At 36.7% G+C, this 23,469-nt stretch overlaps 1 protein-coding gene across 1 annotated transcript in view; it reads left to right on the forward strand.

Annotated features, from left to right (window-relative positions):
* PDS5A (PDS5, regulator of cohesion maintenance, homolog A (S. cerevisiae)) overlaps positions 1–23,469 on the forward strand; it is an 82,682-nt gene that overhangs the window by 53,439 nt on the left and 5,774 nt on the right. Inside the window, 18 exon segments of the mRNA XM_009332448.1 lie at positions 14–73; positions 75–116; positions 763–844; positions 1,606–1,654; positions 1,762–1,901; positions 3,364–3,479; positions 4,223–4,328; positions 5,817–5,977; positions 8,662–8,785; positions 9,975–10,133; positions 10,383–10,451; positions 11,132–11,268; positions 11,994–12,117; positions 12,398–12,602; positions 13,114–13,228; positions 16,341–16,473; positions 17,118–17,237; positions 18,406–18,468. Coding sequence (XP_009330723.1) covers positions 14–73; positions 75–116; positions 763–844; positions 1,606–1,654; positions 1,762–1,901; positions 3,364–3,479; positions 4,223–4,328; positions 5,817–5,977; positions 8,662–8,785; positions 9,975–10,133; positions 10,383–10,451; positions 11,132–11,268; positions 11,994–12,117; positions 12,398–12,602; positions 13,114–13,228; positions 16,341–16,473; positions 17,118–17,237; positions 18,406–18,468 — 2,005 coding nt within the window.

A 23,469-nucleotide genomic window follows, 5' to 3' on the forward strand; every position in this document is an offset into this window, starting at 1 on the left:
TCTTTTCCTGCAGATTACTGGTAGAGAAAATCTTTGCTCAGTATCTCGTTCCACACAATTTGGAAACGGAAGAGCATGTACTATTTGTATGCTAGCTTGGATCCAAATGCTGTCAAGTGAGTATAGTTTGTATTCGGCAAATACTTATTTCTCAGGCTTTTCCAACATCTATATAATCTTACTTGTACTATCAGGATTTAAATAAAAATATTAGTAATTGATGCTTAGCATTATTTGCAAGTAGTATTTCAAAACATTTCTCTTTTACATACAAACTTGACATGTCCTTTAGAAAAAAGATACCTTGACATTTGAGAAAAGTGGTTTTACCCATTAGTTTTCATTCGATGAAAACAATGCCGAGTTAAAAATGCGCAAGTAATGACTTCTAGATATGCTCTATATTAGTGTCCACGATGAAGATATATAACTGAATTCCGGTTGATAGTGTCCTGGTTTTTATGTTGAAAAATGTTATCTTCAAGGTAATTTGGGCGGTTGTAAGACATACTGTGGCTGTCCTGCATATGTGAAATTGTTCCAGGTAGAATAATAAGAGAGGAGATGTTCTGTAGAAAGAGAAAATCAGTTCCACCTTGTTTGGAATGGTTATTTTTAATACTTGGTATGTTTTGATTGTACCTAGCAGATGTTGGGCTTGTAAGATAAATAAATAAACAATCTTGTTTACTAATACATCCAGCATGTTCTTGTCATGAACAAATTGGTAAGCTTTTCTTCTCTGGTTTTGTACTTTTGCAGAGCACTGAATGAGATGTGGAAGTGCCAGAACATGCTGAGGAGTCACGTACGAGAATTACTAGACTTGCATAAGCAGCCCACTGTACGGTTTTGAAAATATTAACACTTTATCTAATGGACGTGTTAGACTAATTTACTAGGGTTTTTTAATACTATTTTATTTGTTCAGTGTGACTTTATTATTCTGTTGATTTACATATATAGACAATGTTCCATTCTCATTAAGTAAAGTTACTTTCAGTAATGCTTAAAGGTATATGGGCTCGTTATGTTTACCATTATTTTATATTACTGGTCAATAACTTTGGAAAAAGTTAAAATTTTTTTCAAAGTTCTTTTGTTTGCTTTTGACATACTTTTGTTTCTCATTTTATAACATATTTTGAGAGTGGAATATGTTGTAAGTTAAAGCAATGATTTGTTTGTTTGAAAACAAGTTTTAAAGTATTTATACTGGAATTTTACTTATAAGTATCTTCAAACTAGCAGAAACTTTAAATAGAAGGGCATTGCTTTGGGGTTTTGGTGTGGAGGTGGGCTTGGGGGAATTGTTTGTTTGGGGGGGTTGAGGTCTTTTTCCAACAATTGATTTTTAATCTGTTATGTGAATTAGTGCATTTTTGCAGTTCTTTGATACTGCAAGAAGATTTTTTCCCTTTTTCTGTGTGTAGTAGCTGCTAATGATACTGTTACACTATTCTAGTGTTTATTCTTAAAACAAAAACATAAAATATAAGATTCCAGAGTAGAATGAAGTGCTGCAGAAGAACTAACAGATCAGCTTAAAGGTATATTTTATAAAGAAGATATTGCTGATTTGTTTGTTTTTGCTGTTGTCCTCAGTCAGAAGCAAACAGTGCTGCCATGTTTGGAAAGCTGATGACCATAGCAAGTAAGTATAAACTGTTATTACAGCATTCCTGGAAATTGTATTTCTGTGAATCTTGGCATACTGAAGTGGCAAATTTATCTTATGTTAAATTGTGTTTAATCATACAGAAAACCTTCCAGATCCTGGAAAAGCACAAGATTTTGTGAAGAAATTCAATCAGGTTCTGGGTGACGATGAGAAACTTCGGTCCCAGCTTGAACTGTTAATTAGCCCTACATGTTCTTGTAAACAGGCAGATGTCTGTGTGGTAAGGAAATGGAAAAACAAACTTTTATGCCTTAAATATTTGTGCTTAAACCAGTTATTTGGAGTTAATGGTCTCTTTTGGTACCTTAACATGATTTTATATATTTCCGATTTTCATAAAATACTTTTTGGTTAAGCTGTAGAGATTATGGAAGATATAATTTATGATCATCATCTTGCTTCCTAAGAAAACATTAGCTTTATTCCTTCCTGGGATTATGAGCATCAAGCACAAAGACTACAAGACCAGTTTAATTTTTTTTTTTTTTTTTATATTTTATTTCAAGTGTCTCTTTTCTGGTAAGGTTCCTAAACTGTCTTCTGACACTGATCAAACTTGTTCTGAGTACCAGCAAGACAAATATTATACCATCTGCATATTATTCATTTGGTTTTCTTCCTAGAACATTATTTTGAGATCACTCTTTCTCTCATCTATTTAACCTCTTTGATGAAAATATACACCTTAATATTAAATTGGACTTTTCCAGAGATTTACAGATTGTGCCAACAATCACAGATTTTTTTTTTTCATTATGGTCCCAAAATAAAGTAAGTGATTTCGTTGACAGATATCACAATAGGGAACATCAACAAACAAACTGTAGGCTTCTTGGGTTTTGTCTAATGGTTCTGAAATTGTCCAGGGAAGGGAACAGAGTATGTCTCCTTCTAAACTAGTAAAGTTTGCACTTTGGGAATGCAATTTCAAGAGGAAGGTTTCTGCCTGCTTCCTGAAGATATCTTAGCATAGCAGACCACTTTCCTAGTTCGTAAGGTCTGCAGCATCCAACCCTTTAGGAGAAGGAAGGTCAAGAAGTCATTTCTTCGAGAGATTTTTAGACTTCTGTTCAAAAGAAAAAATATCTTCTTATCCGTCTTCTGCTGGGTTTGCAGCTGAATTTAATGTTCTTGACATTTGGGCATTCAGAGGGGGAAAAACAGATTTTTGGATACAAAACATTCATAGGCAAGTACATAGGGTCTGAACATCTGTTGTAGCCAAGGTAGTGTAGTGCTTCTGCACATCTGCAGTAGCGTAGCTTTTAGTGCATTTTTTTCATTGTTGCTTATGAAAATCTCACACATAAAACAGGGTTACCTACAGATTTATGGGTTACTCTTGTCAACATAGATGTTTAAATTCCCTTTACCATTGCACTTAGCTCTCCCTCGATACTGTTTTGGATCTGGCCTGCAATTCCTTAAGAAACTCGGAAGAACTCTCACTAGAAACGTAAATGCATCTTACATTTAAATAGTTTGGTAAAGTATGTCTGCTTTCAATATAATGTGGTAAAGAAAGATTTGGAGATAACAACAGCCCCCCTTAAAATAAGTTTCACTGATTAGATAGACAATCTCTGTGGCTTAAAAGAAGTGGCTATATTTAGCTTATTCAACATGCTTAAGAAGTAAGTAAAATGAATATAATTCTTGTTTTGTATCTAACATTCTTACAGAGAGAGATAGCCCGGAAACTTGCAAATCCTAAGCAGCCAACAAATCCTTTTCTGGAAATGGTCAAATTTCTTTTGGAAAGAATTGCCCCTGTACATATTGACTCAGAAGCCATTAGGTAAGTTTGAAAGATCATACTAACTCATGAATGATTATAAAGATGATTTAAATGACAAGCAAAAAACTGTTTTTGGGATTTAGATTAGTCTGTCCTAGCAGTAAATACACTTTTTTAAAAAAAAAACATTTTATGTAGATGTCTTCATTTCCAGTAGCCTAGAGAATGCAATTTGATTTTTTATTTCTTCTACATCTTTGCAGTGATGTCTGCAAATGATTTTAAAAATATAGTAGTTGTTCCCAGTGAAACTGCTATTTGTTGAGGTTTAAGGTGAAAATGATGATCATAATTTTCACATAGTTAACTGCAACACAATCTTCCATATAGCAGTTGAATTAATTAGCTTTTGTGGGATTGTGTAAGAGAATGTTTGGATTTCTTTTGAGACTTGTCTGGCAACCTAATTACATTCTGAAACTCATGCAACTATGTGTTGATCTGAATGCTGCCAACATGGAGGGGGTTTTTTGGTGTTTTTTTTTCCTAAAGAATTAATTTTGCAGAAAGCTAAGTCAGAAGGAAAAGGAATAATGGAATAGCTTGATTAAAAAAAAAAACAACAACAACAAACAACAAAAACTAAAAACAAACCGCAAACACCACAACACCTCCCCCCCAATGGACTATTGCCTTCACTTTATTTATTGTCAAAAACAAGTAATCTTGCTGATATCTCCAGCCTTTAACATTGTACATTGTCACATTCATTTGCTTTTTTCTTTTTGTATCTCTTGTTTCAGTGCACTAGTAAAACTAATGAATAAATCCATAGAGGGGACAGCTGATGATGAAGAGGAGGGTGTAAGTCCTGATACTGCTATTCGTGCAGGACTCGAACTTCTCAAGGTAATCTACATTAATGCAGCTAGAGTTTGTAATGGAAGGGACAAAAGTGGTATGACTAATGAATTAATGTTAGCATGGTTTTAATAGTTATTATTTAGATAATTTTTTAATGTATGAAAGTGTTTGGACATTAATACTCACTTGAGAAAAGAATAATGAAAGAGATTGTTTTTTGGAAGCAGTATGTTTTGAAAAGGGTGCCAAGAGTTGAAATATGCACATTAAAGCAGAAATTGGTTTCTGCTTAGGGAAGTCATACAGAAGAAGGTGCAGAGGTAAAGTGAGAGGAAGAGAAATTGGGAAATTAGGAGAGGCACGTTCTTTGGGGCCTGTATGATGCTGGAAGGAAAGCAGGCAATAAACTCAAGAGCCAAGTTATGTAGAGAAAAAAAGGGGGGATGGTGGAACTTGTGTTCTCAGTGGTGATGAGAAATGGCTGGGGGAAAAAGAAGGATTTGAAGTATCTGGAAAACATCTGTGGTGGATTTGGCAGTTCACTAATGAGACTTTATTTTCAATATGTTACAAAGGGCAGTATAAAATATAGGGGGGAATGGAGGGGAAGGTTACATAATTAAAGTGAGACTTTTCAGAAGTGTGAATGAACAAGGTGGAGTTTATGGAGACATATCACACCAAATTTGGTAATGGCAACTATGGTAGAAATAGTTATACAGAAGTATGCATGGAAGTAATGTCTGTTTGCTAATGTAGCTCAGAAAAGAAATCTGCCAAGGTTGAAGATTTTGTTGCTGTGACATGGATATCTCTGAGAATGTTCTTTCACACATTGATACTTACACAAGTAGGCAACTCTGATCAAAGAAACCAAGATAAGATAAATCCAAGGAACACACAAAATACATGCAACTTTTCATTGTTCTCCCTAGCTTATGTTATCTGAACTTTACTATACTTAATATAGTTTTGCTTTGGAATAACCTTTTGTTCTCTCTTGTCCTGCCTTGAATCTCTGCATGCTTAGTTTCTTATTTGACGTTTCTCCTACGTAACAGAATGTGTTATATTTCATTAGCTTTAGATTAAGAGGACAGTAACGTATGTTTTGTTTGTAGATATTGTAACCTTCTTGATTTCTTTTCTGCTCAGGAACTATAGTTTCTGGAGAAATTAAGATTTCAGTTCAGTTAAATTAAGTTAAAAAAACCATTCTTAAGTAGATTGGAATATAAACAAATACTCTTGAATAAGTGTTCATTTTAATAAATATGTTTGCATATTCAAATAATGTAGTATCTTATAAAATATTTGGAGGAGGGGAGGACCTGAAGAACAAAGCGTAGATGAATTTATTTGAAAATGCCTGATCACCTTTTCCAAAATGCAGTTATTGAATGTAATAATCTCATATGAGCATGTAATAGCTATTTATGTTGATGGTGATGCTCATAAACAGCCATAATTTTGTTTTTCTGATGATTCATTTACCATGAATAAATATACCTTTGTTTTAATGTGTATCTACAGGTTCTGTCCTTTACACATCCTACCTCGTTCCACTCTGCAGAGACCTATGAGTCTCTGCTGCAGTGCCTCAGGATGGAAGATGATAAGGTAGCTGAGGCAGCCATACAGATTTTCAGAAACACGGGTCACAAAATAGAAACAGACCTGCCACAGATAAGATCGTGAGTGTATTTCTTTACATGCTGCTTTTCATACCTGGAATTCTGCCTCTTCATAGTTTATTCAATATGTTGCCCCTAAAATTACTTTATAGTCTTGTAAATATGAACAACTGCTCTTCCATCACTTTGTATTCCTTCACTACCTTTCTGTCTCTCTCTCTTCATTTTTAAATTCTGCGTTCTCGCAATTTTTGTGTATTTATTGAAGACGTTAGGTACTTTTAAAAATCTTCTTATAATAGACACATTAAAACCAGCATGTAGCATGTTTCCCAGGTAACAAAATAAGCAACAGCAAAAATATGGCAAAGATGTAATTCCTTGGCATCATTTCTACTCGTATCTGTCCTTCACGCAATTTTTCTATCTTTGTAAGGAACGAAAATATAATCTCTGGTGGTTAACAGCTCTGTTATGAAACATGTTGGGGAAAAAAGATCTGAAAGCAGGCATGAATTTCTGACAAAGAATAATTGGCTGTCTATAAGTCGTCATTATGCAATTCATGCTTTTAACTGCTGATTAATCTACTAGGTATTCACAGACTGTTTAAAACTTCATGGGTAACATCTAAAACCTTAAAATTAGCCTGTTAGTAACTAACTAATCCAGATTATAAAGCACAGGTTTCAAGTTCTCATATATTGAAATAGCATCTCGGTATTACCATGCTAAAGTGCATACCAACGTACACATTAAATTCTCAGTGAATTGAAGATTTAACCTCAGTGATTCTTACGGATTTGAATCAGATTTTGGGCAAAAGAAAAATGTTGCAAGTTCACATATGAGATGCCTTTTAAGACATTTGTAGGGGTGAAGAGAGGGAAAAGCCCAGCAAATCCCCATTGCCAGTATAGTTCCCAGTGTAGTCCCAATTGTCTGTGGTTCCCTACTGGAGTTTAGTCAAGACTGTGCATTGCTAGGATATATCATCTTCTGTCAAAGGAGCTGGTATTGCTGACATTTCTTTTGGCTTCGTGCCTTAGCCAGATATTGCTGAAGTATAGTCTGGGCAGTCTCAAACAACTTAAAAATATAACTGTCAAAATGGAGGTCTAGCCCTTGGCATGGTTTGCAAGCCAGTCAGGTTAACGTTCTGAAAGCCAAAACCAGGTTGGTGTTTACACTGATGCAAAGAAAAAGAAGTCTGAGGACAAGTAGATGTTCCAGATTTCATATATTCAGAAATCTTTATCATAAACAAAAGATTTGATATAACCAGCAAGATAGTTTGTTTCAAGTGACCTGTTTTTTTCAAAACCACTTGTGTAAACAGGCTGCCTGCTGTCCTTTGAAGTAGTGTTCACCAGCAGTAGCCCAAATTCTTCCTCATATGGGAAATAAGTTTGTGCACCAGTTCATGGGCAAGGACTGCCACATGACTCTAGAGTCTGATGGAAGCATTGACCTTGCTCAAAGAGAGCCTATGGACTACGTGTAGACTTGTAGATGTGAACATGTAAAGGTGCATGTAAACATGTCAGGTTTCACCTTTTGCAGATTTATGTCAGTTGGAGTGTGATGAGGTATGGTTTGTAACTGATCCACCGGTGCTTGGCAAAGGCCCTTTAATGTGCGTGTACTTACACTATGAAAACTCTAGGTTAGGCATTGAAGCTTATTTTAACTGTAGATTTTACTGAATTCTCTGCTATTTTGGTTCTTATTTAATGCAACTTGTGGAATCTTAGCAGGTTTGGGAAGAGACATTCTCCTACTTCAGGATACTGTTAACATTTTTCTAGGGGTCTTTTGTTTGGTTTTGGGTTTTATGCGGTTTTTGAGGAAAATATTTGAGACTTCATTCTTTCAACCCTGCAAGCTCTTCTTCCACCTCTTGTTGCTGATTTTGATGATGTAGAATGTGTCAGTGAAGGCTGGGTGCTAAATAATCCACGTACTGAAGGCTGTATTGTTACCAAGCCTTTCAAGGAAGCAGGATTTTTTTAATGTTTGTGTGTCACATGCTTTCTAGGCAAATTTGTTTTCTTGTGTCAGTTGGTGGGTCAGTTGCACGGTAAACCTCACAAGTTAGTGTCTCAGACGATGACCTCTCAGGGAACAGGCCTGCCTTCCAACATTCTCTCAGAAGTGGAACCGAAAAACCTGAGCAACCTCGACCTGGTCTCTGGAGTGGTTTCTGCCCTGCTCTTTCCTTCGGTGGCCTCTGATCAGCAGATGAATTTCAGGGGACTCAAATGCAAAAGCTCAGAACAAAGCAGTTGTTCACTTGAGTATACATTGTGATTAAAGACCAAAGTTAAAGTAGTAAAGGCCTATGAGCATACTAATGTTTAATAGTTATTTCGTAAATTTTCTTCAGCTCTGTCACTTCCCAGCTTGGATAACAAGCCCAGGAGTTTACCCTAGCTGAACCTGTCAGGTTCCCCCAGCCTTATATTTGGCTTCCTAAACAGCCTTATTTTGATCATTATTTTCTTTCATGTTTGATTTTTCCCTGTGGGCTTTTTTCTGCTTAACTGTGTACAGTCAGATGCTCAACAAGTATTACTAAATACAATTCCATCCTGCTTTTCACTTTATGATTATGATCTTTCCTGAAGAGACTTCAAAGGAATGCTTGATTTATAAGACTGTGAGGATAGATTTGTATAGGTGAAGAGCTTTATTTTTTGTAGATTGCAAATTACATTTTGAAATGTTTTGTTTAATGTTCACAGAACACTAATTCCGATTTTGCATCAGAAAGCAAAAAGAGGCACTCCTCATCAGGCAAAGCAAGCTGTTCACTGTATACATGCCATATTTTCAAATAAAGAAGTGCAGCTTGCGCAGATCTTTGAGGTATGTCTTGCTTTTTTGTTTTTAAGATTTGTTTCTGTTCTTCTTAATTGATACTAGTAATTACTATTAATTTAATTCATACTGTTTATTAACAGATAACAATTTATGAGATCAGGAAGCCTACAGGTGCATGGTAGTCGAGATAAGTCATTAATTTTACAATAGCAAATTATTAATGTTTGTTTCTTACAGTCACGATTTTGTAATATTCTGATGTCTGATAGATAAGGTACTCCTTTTTGTCTACATGGGAAAAGTTAGGGGGAAATAAACTAAATGTGCTGGAATGATCCACACTAAATCCCATGAGGACACATTTAGCAGATACTAAATGAGAGGTAACATCCTCTACTTTCAAACTGTATTAAATTACCGTGCTTTAAGGTCTTTGCACATACAGCACTTTCTCACTGAGGAGGTTAGTGTAGAATAACTACTTCACTATAAGCTCAGACATTAGCTTACTGCTCACTTACTGCTTGCTTAGACAAGTTGTAAAGCAAAAAGTCACTTTATACAGAGGTTATTACTTTTCACTGTAATCTCTTAAATAATAACATTATTAATCTGCACTTGTAAAATATCTTAGGTTCTTGATCTTGGCTGTCTTTGAACCTATGCATAATTCAGAAGTGTGGAAAAACTTTGAATTAAGCTTACAGAGTTTGATTTCTGCTTGGACTTCTGTCAGAGTGCACGTTCCCTCACTAATACCAGAATATGATGTGAGGGTGCTGAGTGATACAGAAGCATAGAATTGTCCTGGTGACTGTTATCTGGAAGGGAAATACTGATCGCTTGATAGAAATGTCCCTGGTGGTTTCCAAGGTTTTTTTTACCTGCTATTGCCTGCTATTATTTTCTGCCATTTGCAGTTATGATTCAGGTTTTCACAAGTCCCGAGTAGAGTCGAGTCAGTCTTTCCCATATCTCCCAGGTTTGAATGTGTTTCACCATTAAATTAGGAAGAGAACATAAAATTTATTTTGCCCTTATCTCGTGTCAGATTTTTGGTTACTCTGTTAATTAGGAAATCACATTCTTTCTCTGTTTTGATTTGCCAACTTTATTAATTCTTATGGAAAAACTGTGAAACTCATCAGCAATCCAGCAGTAAAATAAATTATTTTTAGGCATGCTAGCTTAGTTATCTGTAGTTGAATTTTGAATTTTTTTTTTCCTTCCTCAGCCTCTTAGTAGAAGTTTGAATGCTGATGTACCAGAACAACTTATAACTCCATTAGTCTCATTGGGTCATATTTCTATGTTGGCTCCAGACCAGTTTGCTTCTCCAATGAAATCTGTTGTTGCAAATTTCATTGTGAAAGATCTCCTAATGAATGACAGGGTAAGGTTTTCTTTTTTTGGTAAGTCCTTATTATTCTGTTTGCCTGTTATTAACTCTCTGGGAAATAAGGGGGTTTTTTTGTTAAATGGGTCAATAAAGGAACATTCTATAAATGATTAGTACGGTGATATTGCATTATGAAAGATCTTTGTGTGAAATAAAGCTTAGTCTGTGACTTTTTTTCCATTTTTACCTCTACGTTTTCTGTATGGGTTGAACCAGTTCTTAAACTTATATGAATGTCTGTAGTCAACAGGTGAGAAAAATGGAAAATTGTGGTCTCCAGATGAAGAAGTTTCTCCAGAAGTACTAGCAAAGGTGAATGATCTGCTGTTAGTAATAATGTGTATATTTGAGATTAAAAATTTACTTTTTTCCAAGTTGTGCAATGCAGAGTATTAGAATAAATCTCTTTGAGTACTTTTGTGTTAGTCTCCTTAGAATATGCAGTGTTTCAGAGTTTTTGAAGATTATACACACAATTATAGAACTAGTAGAAGCTGTGCATTTTGGTGTCTTCACTTACCGATATTAATTACGCTGAATGTTGAGAAAATGAAGAGATTCAAAAGTTTTAGTTTTCCTTACAAGAAAGGTAATTTGACTTTACTGCCTGTAAACAGAATTGAAATGAATTGAGACCTTGATGAATTTTATTCATTCATCTTTATAGGCTATTTACCGTTAATCTAATTATGGCCATTTCTAGAAATGTTTATCCAGTTGCTTTTATTTTTAATCATGTAGCAAGTATCCTGCATCCTCTAGATGCACTTGTGAGAAGACACTGAACCATAGTTGAAATGTCCTGATGTCACAAAGACTGCTACTTCCTTCTTCACTCTGTAAATATTTACTGCTTCATTCTGTTCCTTTAAAAATATATCAGCTCTAATAAATAGGAGTCTATGGAAATTTCAATTTGACAGCAGTATGTTTTAGTGCATTTTATCAACTTCAGGAAGTAACTTCATTGTTTATTTGTTCGTGTGTGATAGGTGCAAGCAATTAAACTTTTGGTACGCTGGCTGTTGGGTATGAAAAACAACCAGTCGAAATCCGCAAATTCCACACTCCGGTTGTTATCAGCTATGCTCGTCAGTGAAGGAGACTTGACAGAACAGAAGCGAATCAGGTCAGATTTTGTTCCTCTCAGGCTTCCATTAATTTTGTTGTAGAATTTCAAAGAATGTTAATTCTTTTGGAGCTTTTTTAGAATCTTAAGGTGAGCACAATGTTGGCTAATGGGATGATGGAAAACAGATCTGACTGGAGTTTTAATTTTAGGAGTGGAATGGCAAGTATAAAAATATGCTTGATACTCCCTCTTTCTTGTCATTTACTAATAATCTAACTTAGAACCCTGTAGATATCTTGATAGTAAAAGACATTCTAGAGAGTAAAAGACATGTAGGAGTATCTTTGAAAACAATTGAGTGATGAGATTTTAACACACTTAGGAGTTGGGTGATCTTGGGTGGAGCTTCTTCACTCCAACAGTGAGGTAACTTTGCACCTCATCTTCATTCTGAGGGTGAAGGAAGGAAAGAGAAAATCTGTGGCAAAAGTGTTGCTTTCATTTAGACAGTGATATGAAAACAAGAAACTTTTCTCATTTCACTATTTTACTGGACTTAAGGGGTTTTTTTTGTGGGATAAGCAGAGCCCCTTATTTTCACAAATTTGGTTAGGTTAATTTAGCTTTATCTGAAGCTATAGAACTGTGATCTGATCTAATGGAGAAAAACCTTAATTGCTCATTGATCTTGTAAAAAAAAGTAATCGTGACATGTAAGTAATTTAAGGATAGTTGTGGAGAGTTGTGGTTTTGTTTTGTTTTTTTCTCTCAATTTTGTGTAGTAAATCGGATATGTCTCGACTGCGATTAGCTGCTGGTAGTGCAATAATGAAGCTTGCACAGGAACCCTGTTACCATGAAATAATTACCCCAGAACAGTTCCAGCTCTGTGCACTTGTCATTAACGTAAGTAACTGCATTTGAATTGAAGCGACTCTTAATTAATTGAGTTCAGAGTCCTTACATCTGAGCTTTTGTTGCTGCTACATTATTTTCTATTCCTTACTGCAGCTTTCAAAAGAGTTCTTGAAACTTCAAATATTTATTGTGCTGCACATGTTGATGGTTTGTAAAATGTCTCCTTCTAATTCCACCTTGAATGCCTGTTTTTTGGTTGTTTTTTTGTTTTTTTTTTTTTAAGATCAAGATTTTCATGGTTGCACTCTTATGTTTTATGTTGCTGTAGGATGAGTGCTACCAAGTGAGGCAGATATTTGCCCAGAAACTACATAAGGCACTTGTGAAATTACTGCTCCCTTTGGAATATATGGCAATCTTTGCTTTGTGTGCCAAAGACCCTGTGAAAGAGAGAAGAGCACATGCCAGACAGTGCTTGCTCAAAAACATCAGTATACGAAGAGAATATATTAAGCAGAATCCTATGGCTAACGGTTAGTATTTCAGTAAAATTGTTAAGAATACAACAGTCAAATACTAAACTGGAAGGAGTAATCATTAAAACTTAAGCAAATTGCTTTTGTAAAGTAACAATGGAGAGATTTAATTTCTTTCCTCATCTTCATATTAGACACATTCAAATTTAAATTTACTTAGTTTAGCATTATCATGAACCTTAAAATACTTCTCTGTACATTGCTGAGAATGATACATTTAAAATACAATGCTGTTATTGTGGTAGTTGTTTTGTTCAAAAAATAAAATTTTGTTTTCTGATATTTTAGGCTTTATGACCTTCTTCCTGAAGTAAGACCAAGTAGTTTTGTAGTAGTAAAACTCGTTCATTTATTTTTAATGGTTCATTAAAATTGAAATTTGCAGGAAGAAAATGCAAGTTGAAATTTTATGTTCCATATTTGAAAATCAGTACTTTGAAAACATGTTTCTTGTGATGCATGTGTGTGTGTAATACAGAGGTTATTTATGATTTTTTTGTTACTGTAGAAAAATTGCTATCCTTGCTGCCTGAATATGTGGTACCATATATGATTCACTTACTGGCACATGATCCAGATTTCACAAAACCTCAGGATGTTGATCAGCTTCGTGATGTCAAAGAGTAAGTGTCAAATGATTCTAGAATTGTTATGCTGAGAATTTTTCTGTGCTTGGAAAAAACTGACTAGGAAGAGGAACTCTTGTTTTATTTTGCAAAACAATAATCTTGGAAATGTGTTCCCTTAGCCAAGGGAAGAAGGCATCAACAACTGCTTTGCAATAGATTCTGAAAGCCCAAATGGTAGCCTGTAGGTCACACCATAGTATACCAAATTAGTGAGTTGTCTAGGCTTCTTTTAAAGTGAAGTAATGATTTTAGATTCTTGTATTTGTGCCTAGGAATATCTGTAGAATTTCCCAACACACTTAAGCGATGCCAAGTAATGTCAGTTGAAATATTTTGGAACTTATAAAATGCAGAGATTCTCCAAGAGTTGAAAACGTAATGCCACTGATGCTGGGTCAGAGTCCTGCTTCATTGGAAACCTTTTTTTCCCCCCCTATGCAAACCTACTAGAATTCATGCTAAGTTTGCTGCTGACTTAACCATTTGCACTATATGTCTGCAGTGCAGGCTTAGTGCTTCTTAATGTATTCAGCACAGATTATTGTACACAAGCCTGTCATACAGAAGCTTGTTCTGTACTGTTTCCAGTTTGAGACCTTCTTGTATACCTCAAATAATCTTTCATACCTTAAGCATAACTTTTGTATTCCTTTGTGTCTTGTCATGAATTTAAAAAAATAGTTAAATTTTCACATTTTTAAAAAATTGTTAAAGCATCCCCCCCCAGCTTGGGTTTTAGCGTTTTGGTTTTTTTCTTGTATTTATTTTTGGAGGAACTGTGAGCTATGTTTTGCTATTACAAAGGCATGTATAACCACATACTACAATATATATCATCAGGAAAGCAGTTCATTCTTGGCACAAATAAACCAGTTTACATCTTAATTCTTTTTGCACCTTCACCTGTGAGTCCAAGTCTGATTCTTTCTTCAAATGAAAAACTTAATTTGTTCTGATTTCTGAGTTACTTGACTCACACCTGGTTAGAATCTGAAGTCAGTGAAGATTTCTTACCTAATCATCAAGTCCACGTTTTGTCTCAGGACTCCCTGTTCCTGGCAACGTCTGAAAGCACTCTCCAGCGTGTACTTTATCCAAAATGCATGGAACAAGTTGTGATTCGCAGTTGTTGAGTTAATACTTTCTCTGAGAAGTGCTTTCTAGTGCACAGAGCTTTTTTGGACACCCCTTGTATAGCCCTCCTTTGTTGTCAAATTTCTTCCCTCATGTTTGTCACAGGCTGGCTGAACTAGCCAGAGAGGACTGCTCCAAACAAAGAAATACTCTGTACAGGAATTTTGGCAGGAATACTTCTCTAAAGAGTCTCCTGAGATAAATGCAAAACATTTTTCTCATATAATGTAACACAGTGTTTCTTTCAAGAGTTCTGAGAGTCATAGTGTTCACTTTAAAGTGTTAACGTAGATGCTTGCGAACTTGGAAAAGCAGACTGGCAGTATGTTTTGTAGTTGTCTCCCTAGTTCGTCTTGGGTTTATATGGCCTAAATACAGTCACGTAAAGTAAATACATGTTTAGCAAGTTCCTTAACCATAATCTGTGATATTTATTCTTATGAAGTTTTTTAAGCTTGTCCTACAGAGGTATGTTTGTGTTTGGGTTTCTTTCTTATCTTGAGACAGTGTCTTTTTCTTCCAAATTCATATTCCAAAAATACTGAAATGGATACAGAGAATGAACTTTATGTGACTGTGTTCTTCTAGGTGCATATTTTTCTACATGGAATCCCACTATTGTTCTGGAAGGGTCTTGTTCAGGGTTGATAATGATTTATTTAATTTGTTACTTGGTGAGGAAATCAAGCTATTGAAATTGACATGTGTTAACTGGAATTACCAGCGTAAAATTTTTCCTCAGTAGTAATCTTTGCACAACACAGGGTTTTGGAGAAGCTGGGTCAGTGTGGTATGTTATCAGTCCTGTATTCATCCCATTTAAGTTCTTGAGAATAGTGAATAGATGGATGTAAAGGTATCTAACGTGTTTATTTACTTACAGCCTTTGTAGCTCTTGGATGCAAGTCAGAATATAGATGTCTTGTTTCATTTGAACACCAGATAACTAAGTGTTTTGATGGAGCACAACCCTCTTTACTTTGAGTTTTTGAGAGGAATGTTCCTTCAACTCTTGCGTTGCAATCTTTAATTTGTATCAGTTAAGAAGATTGGGGCTCTTGTGGGCAGGGAATGCAAATGTTCAGTCATCCTGGTTTTCTAGCTTTTTTTATTAGCCTGTTTCTACAAGGTAATCTCTCTTCCAGAGCTTCAGAATTAAATTAGCTACTGGCAAAGACTGCATTTCTCAGACCCACCTGTATGTCTTTCCCAACTAAGTATTATTTTACCATATTATGACTGTTGTTGACCCTCTAGCTACATGCAGCTCTGAAGCTGATAGTGTGGATGGACCAGTTGTGCTTTATATCATAATTGAAAAAAAAAATCTTAAAACAAACTTTTAGTCAAAATATAATGGGTTCTCCCTATAAATAAACTAGATTTAAAGAAAGAAAACTGGGAAAGCTAATTTCATTATGTCTATCTGTAAGGATTTCTTTTCCTTCTATATGGAGCATTAGCAAGAATCTGATCTGCTCAGTTTTGGATCTCCTCTCCTATTTGAATTCCAGTATTAAACCACATAGTATGGGTAACTATCTAGCAGAAGTATTATTTGTTTAAGCCTGTCTTGAGTGTGGTCATGGTACATTGTTGATAGGAACGTAGACATAGCCCAAGGTAGTGACTACAGAATTTCATCTAGATGATAGTAGCACCAGAATTCTTGCTTCTATTCATATTTGGAAGATAAAAAAGTTGATTGGTTGGGCAGTGTTTACAGATATAATAAAGAAGCACACTAATTTGGCAGATTGATTCCAAAGAGTACGATTAAGACTCTGTGTGTGAAAGGTCTACACTCTGTTTACATCTTTGGATGATGTTATCTATTTATGATATCTTCAAATTGATTGTGGTTTCTTAAGAAAAAGCTAGTGCAGCTGACAAAATTTTTTTAAGACGTTGTATGTGAGAGCTGCAGTATAAAAGCTGGAATGTAATTGCTTGTGGTTTTATGGCTTTTTAGGTGCCTGTGGTTCATGCTTGAAGTTCTAATGACAAAGAATGAGAACAATAGCCATGCCTTCATGAAAAAGATGGCAGAAAACATCAAGCTTACCCGAGATGCTCAGTCTCCTGATGAGCCAAAGGCCAATGAAGTAAGAAATGCAATTCAGATAAGTGTTGGGTGATGGGCTGAGGGTTTCACAAGCAGCTGATGAACAGGATTTGCAGGAAATCTGAAAGCACTAGCTCAGATATTTTTATGGTCTTTTAGAGACAGTGTTAATTGCAAGCATTCTCTGTATATTGCCGATCTCATTCTTTCAGAACCTTGCTGACCTTATCCAGCACACAATACCTAATGAAGTTAATAAACAAAACCTGTTAAATATTCCTGTTACTGCATGCCTGCCTTATTTTAACTCCTACTGCCTAGTTTCCTGACATAAGTATCTTCTGCTGTTGGGGGAGGAAATACTGTATTATATGGCTACTGTTAAACCTGTTAGTTTCTAGCAGAGATGAGAAACCATTTATGGTGATTTGATTGAGCAAGAGCTTCTATTGTACAGCATTGGCATGTAAAGTATTACTAGTTTTTATTAAGTAGTATCATTAAAAATGGGGATTTCTGTATCTGTTTGAAGAGCCAACAGTATGATTAATGATGTAATTATAAAATATGTCCTTAGTGGTGGTTATTTTAACACATAGATTAAACTTTTTAAAGAACTACATTCTCTGTACACTGTAAAAACAGTAAGTAATTCCTAAAGCATACTTTTCTTTTTTTCTTCAGAAACTTTATACAGTATGTGATGTAGCACTATGTGTAATCAACAGCAAAAGTGCTTTGTGCAATGCAGATTCACCGAAGGACCCTGTATTACCAACCAAATTTTTTACACAACCTGAAAAGGTAAATTTGTTAATTTAATTTCCAAAGTAATAAGGGGAAATACTTTGATTTGATTTTTATAACTGAGAGCTGGTTATCTCCATAACATAATATCATGAGTGGGAAAAATGCATGTATTTTATCCTCAGCAATTAAATTTTTTAACATTGGCTATATGCTATGTTATCTATGTTTTGTGAACATGTGCCAGAAATGTTTGTAACCAGGTGAGAGCTAATTAGAATAAATATTGATATGTTAGCATGTATTGCTAGATCATTTCACTAAAGTGTTTTACAGGTGCATCTGAATATATGGGAATATATGTATATTCTAACGGTATGTCTGAATTAGAATGCAAAGCAGACTAGAAAGAAAAAGGGAACATTTTTTCTGTTATCTGTGGTATGTTTATATCTGTCAGTAGCTGTTTGGTTATTTTGCTTGCTGTACAAGTTGGTCCTCTTATTGCCTAGTAATAGTCTTGGTAAGTACAGCTCTACTACCAGCAATAGCACTACTCTTCTTTAAGAGGCATACTTCTAAAAAGTATAAGTGGAACCAAAGTAATTCTCTGGACCAGACCTGATGTTTTGGTTGTACTGAAGAATACATTTCACATTTTTCAATGTCTTAGACTGTTAATTAACAGCCTTTCCAGAGTCTGTTTAAGCAAAATTTAGTTTGCTTATTTAATTGTAAAACGGCAGATGCCATGGTGACAGGGAGCTGGTGTCTGTGATAGCTACCTGCATTCAGATTTAGTGTTTTGGTCTGTGTAAACTGTACCCAGAGTGACAAAAGTAGCAACTTTCAAGTTGTTTAGAGAAAACAGCACCTCTGTTCCTCTCTTTGGACTTCCCATTAAAAAGATGCAAGTGAAAAAATAGGGAGGGCAGTTTTGCTTCACTTCAAATGATTCATGTCCTTCAAGAAGAAAAAATGCAAATCCTAACTTCAAGTATGGCATACTGTCATTCAGTAATGCTCACTACAGATTTCCTCCAGAATACTAGTTTGACCTGTCTTTATTAGATTGATTCATTTGTGAGCAAGTTGCATGGTGTGAAATATCTGTAGCACTTGATAGTAGCATCTAATTTGAGAAGTCAATCATGTGTATATAAAAAAGCAACAGCAAGATTGAGAGATCAAACACAAACTGATTTTTATTTTATTTTTTATACAGGACTTCTGCAATGACAGGAATTACATTTCAGAAGAGATAAGGGTTCTTCTTTTGACAGGAAAGGTACTGTATTTTGACAAGTTACAATTCTTTGAATATTACTCGTGATTTTTTTAAATGTCCTGGACTGCTGTAGTTTAAAAATTGCATTAAGAGTTTGTGTACAGTAGTTTGTGATTCTTTTATTTGATGGCATAATTAACGCCTTTAACATACTACCTGGTGAGTACACAACACCAAGATTGTTACGTGTGCACTGAGGCATAGGTTCTTGATTGACTACAGTTTTTCACATAACTACAGGTTTTTCCATTATTCAGATAAGCATGACGAGGTTATGATGCAGATACTGGATTGTAACACCACTAGCATTGGAGGTCTTAAATTTCCAATCTCAATATTTTTAATATAGCTGTTAATGCTTTAAAATTCAGCTACAAATGTCTACACCCTTTTGAATGTCTCATTTTATTTCAGACATAATTTGGCTGATACCTTCACAGGGGAGAGAAAATACCAAGTCTTTTGGCGGGGATGCGCAAAAAAAACCCCATAAAAAAACAGAAACCTATTTTTATACCTTTTACCATCAGCTGTCCTTTCTTGGGATTCTGTAACTGTCTTTCCTAGGTTCTGGTTAAATTATGTCAGAATGCTTTTTAGTCTAACTCAAAAAAATTAGCAGTTTTTTTTTCTTGAGCTTAGTGAAAGAATGCTGGCTGACCCATAAAATCTAAAAATCCTGAGAACAGTATAAATAATGGTTTTAATATAAATTTCATGTGCATTTATTAATTTTCATGTTCTGTGTTCCATGAACTGTTACTGCATTAGTTTCTAAAGTCTTCAGTTAGAGCAGAGCTTTGTGGTAATTGTTCATTGTAAGAGTAGAGACAAACAATCACTCTGTAGATGGTCATATCATTTAAAATTGCTTCTTCTCATACTGATTTTTCATTTATACAAAAAGTTTCCTCTATCAGAGCAGTTCGTGTGGGTGAGGCTTGCTCAGTTGGCAGAATCCTGCCTCTCCTTGCTTCATGTTCACCCTGTGACACCAGCCTGGATGCTACTCAGTGAGCTGGGTTGGAGTTACATTAGGAAGGGAGGAGGCAGACAGAAGACCACCTTCTTTAGCAGCAGCCAGTACCAGACTGGTGCTTTAAATATCCTCAGAAGAAGGTATCTGTCTGCTGTAATTGTTTCACCTTTGACAATATTCAAATGTAATGAATGAAGCATTTGAAGCAAGTTTAGTTGGCTGTGTAAACATTTCTCTTTCCATAAGGCTTCCAGCAATGTAGACTAAAGCTATGTCTTAACTAAAAAAATCTTACTGGTATAAGACAGGCTTCTCTCCTGCATTCTGTTAAAAGAGAGTTAGATTTGGGGGGAAGGGATGTCCCATACCAAGCTAGTATTATTTAGGTAATTTTCAGTGTTCTGGGAAAACAGACATTTCTTCCATGCTCTAACAGAATCCACAAACACGTGCTTCTTTTTCTGCCTACTTCCATTTCAGAAAACGCAGATGTGTAAGGATACCCCACTGACTCAGACCAACGGTCCTTTTTGGCCTTGTATTGTTTTTCCAGGGGGACTAATACAACATGATTAGGGAGAGCGTACAAGTCTAGCCACTTTCTGCAGTACATTCCCCTTCTTACTCCCTCAGCATTCATAATTTTTCTAACGGGATGCTAGACTGTGCATCTGTGCCTGTTGGTTTTGATATCTGCTTATGGACTTGTTCCCAAATTTATCTGCTCTGGTTTTGAACCTCCTGATGCTCTGTCTTCACAACCTCTTATGGCAGTAGGTGCCAGAAATTTGCAACCTGCTGGTTGTGCAGAAGCACTTTCTTTTCTCTCTTAAATATTTTTCTCTCTCCTATTAGCTGTGCCAAATGCTTCCTACTTTTTATAAAATACTCCGTAAATTGAGCAAATAAAATATTACAAGAATAATATGTTTAAGTAAATGTTGTGCAGTATTAGCACTAGGATGATGCAGCTACTGAACATGTGCTCAGTAACAGGCCGTTTCTACAGAGAACATTGCTTTTTTTTGCTAGCCAAATGTTTTCTAGCATCTGTGGTATCTCCCTCCTGCCTGCTCCCTCATAACTTCCACACATGGGAATTATTTTTTCTTGTGGGAATGTCTTAATGAATTAACTTGGTCTCTGAGGAAATGTAAAATTACATGAAGAATGTGACATGCCAGTTATGAAAACTTCCTTGACTCCTCTCCAGAGACAAAATAAAAAACTTCCTGCTGCCTACCCACCCTGACCAAATCAGTCAACAGACACCAGTCATAGCAAGATCTAAAATACCATCACTGTATCGGAGAACCCCAGAATAGATAGATGGTGTTAAATATTTTTACACTAGCTTTCTGTATAGTAAAAGTGTACACATTTCCTACTGTTGTAGTGAACCTAATTCTGCATTACATTTTGGAAAGCCTTTCCCGGAGGTGCTTTGCTTTGCCAATATAGGATGTTGGAATCATAGAATATCTCAAGTTGGAAGGGACTCATAAGGGTCATCAAGTCCAACTCCCTGCTTATTACAGGACTACCTGTGACATTGGTCATAGCCAGCACAGGTTCACAAGGGGAAAGTCCTGCTTAACCAATTTAATTTCCTTTTATGACAAGGTCACCCATCTAGTTGACCAAGGGAAGTCAGTAGATGTGGTGTTTTGGATTTTAGCAAAGTTTTTGATACTGTCTCTCACAGCATCCTTCTGGATAAACTGTCCAGCACACAGCTAGACAAGTCCATAATACGCTGGGTGAGCAATTGGCTGATGGGTCAGGCTCAAATACTACTAAACCATATGACTAAGAGTGTTGTCCAGACACTCCTTGAGCTCTGACAGGCTTCGTGCCATGACCACTTCCCCAGGTAGCCTGTTCCAGCGAGCAGCCACCCTCTCAGTGAAGAACCTTTTCTTAATGTCCAATCTGAACTTCCCCTGATGCAGCTTCATAACATTTCCTTGTGTTCTGTTGCTGGTCACCAGAGAGATCAACACTCCCCCTCCGCTGCCCTCCTTGAGGAAGTTGTAGACTGCGATGAGGTCACCCCTCAGTCTTCTCTTCTCTAAGCTGAACAAACTAAGTGACCTCAGCCGCTCCTCCTAAGTCTTGCCCTCAAGGCCTTTCATCATCTTGGTCGCCCTCTTCTTGACACACTCTTAATAGTTTCATGTCCCTCTTACATTGAGGCGCCCAAAACTGCACACAGTACTCAAAGTGGGGCCGCAGCAGGGCAGTGTAGAGTGGGACAGTCCCCTTCCTCAACCAGCTAGCTATGCTGTGCTTGAGGTACCCCAGGACACTGTTGGCCCTTTTAGCTGCCAGGGCACACTGTTGACTCACATTCAACTTGCCATCAACCCAAACCCCCAGATCTCTTTCTGTGGGGCTGCTCTCCAGCCTCTCGTCCCCCAATTTGTATGTATAACCAGGATTACCCTGACTGAGGTGGAGAATCGGGAGCTTGCTCCTGTTAAATTTCATACAGTTGGTGACTGTCCAGCTCTCTAATCTATCCAGATCTCTGTAAGGCCTCTCTACCCTTGGAAGGCCTTCCAGATCACCATCCCTGGAAGTATTTAAAAGACGGGTAGATGAGGCGATTCTACCCTTGAGGGAGTTCACAGCTCCTCCTAGTTTAGTATCATCAGCAAACTTAATGCACATTCAACTCCTGCATCTAGATCATTTATAAAAACATTAAAGAGCACTGGCCCTAAAATTGAGCCTTAGCGAACCCCACCGGTGACTGGCCACCAGCCTGATGTAACCCCATTTACTATAACCCTTGAGCCCGACCCATCAGCCAGTTGCTCACCCAGCATATTATGGACTTGTCTAGCTGTGTGCTGGACAGTTTATCCAGAAGGATACTGTGAGAGACAGTATCAAAAGCTTTGCTAAAATCCAAAACACCACATCTACTGACTTCCCTTGGTCAACTAAGTAGGTGACCTTGTCATAAAAGGAAATTAAGTTGGTTAAGCAGGACTTTCCCCTTGTGAACCTGTGCTGGCTATGACAATGACTGCATTGTGTCTCAAGTGTTTTTCAGTAACTCCCAGAATAACCTTCTCCATAATTTTACCAGGCACTAAAGTGAGACTGACAGGCCTGTAATTACCAGGGTCCTCATCCTTACCCTTCTTGAAAATTGGGACATTTTCCAGCTTAGAGTTGACTAGGACCTCTCCAGACTCCCAAGACTGTTGAAAAAATAACGGAGAGGTCTTGCAATGACATCAGCTAGCTCTTTCAGTACCCTGGGATGAATCCCATCGGGCCCCATAGATTTATGAGCATCCAGCTGGAGCAGCAAGTTTCGAACAAGGTCAGGGTTGGCTGGGAGTTTGTCATCCCCTGGTCATGGTCTTCCAAGACAGTGCTCTGGGGGTCCTAGGGCCCATCATCAGTGTTGAAGACAGAGGCAAAGAAGGCAATAAATGTCTCCACTTTGTCTGCATCCCTATTTGTGAGGTGACCGAACTCATCAAGCAACGACCAAATGTTATCTCTGATCCTCCTTTTGCTATTAACATATTTTAAAAAGTCCTTTTTGTTGTCCTTCACAGTGCTGGCCAGCTTGAACTCTAATCAAGCTTTGGCCGCACAAATTTTCTCCCTACAGTGGCAAACAGCATATCTGTAGTCCTCCCATGTCACCTGTCCTTGCTTCCAAAGTCCATACACTTTCCTTTTCCGCCTAAGTTCTGGAAGGAGATCCCTGCTCAGCCAAGCTATCCTTCTGCCCCTCTTGCTTGACTTCCGACACTTTGGAATTGCCTGCTCCTGCACTTTTAAGAGATGGCTTTTAAAAAGTGACCAGCATTCATGGACCCCAATACCTTCAAAAGCAGATTCCCAGGGGACCTTACTAACTAGCTCCTTGAGCAGCCTGAAGTCTGCTCTCCCCATATCCAGGGTCGAAGTTTTGCTGGCAGTTTTTCTTCTGTCACCAATGATTTGAAACTCAACTACTTTGTGGTCACTGTGACCAAGACAGCTACCAATCACCA

The sequence above is a fragment of the Pygoscelis adeliae genome, unplaced genomic scaffold, assembly GCF_000699105.1.
Source record: "Pygoscelis adeliae isolate BGI_AS28 unplaced genomic scaffold, ASM69910v1 Scaffold59, whole genome shotgun sequence".
NCBI classification, from domain to species: Eukaryota; Metazoa; Chordata; class Aves; order Sphenisciformes; family Spheniscidae; genus Pygoscelis; species Pygoscelis adeliae.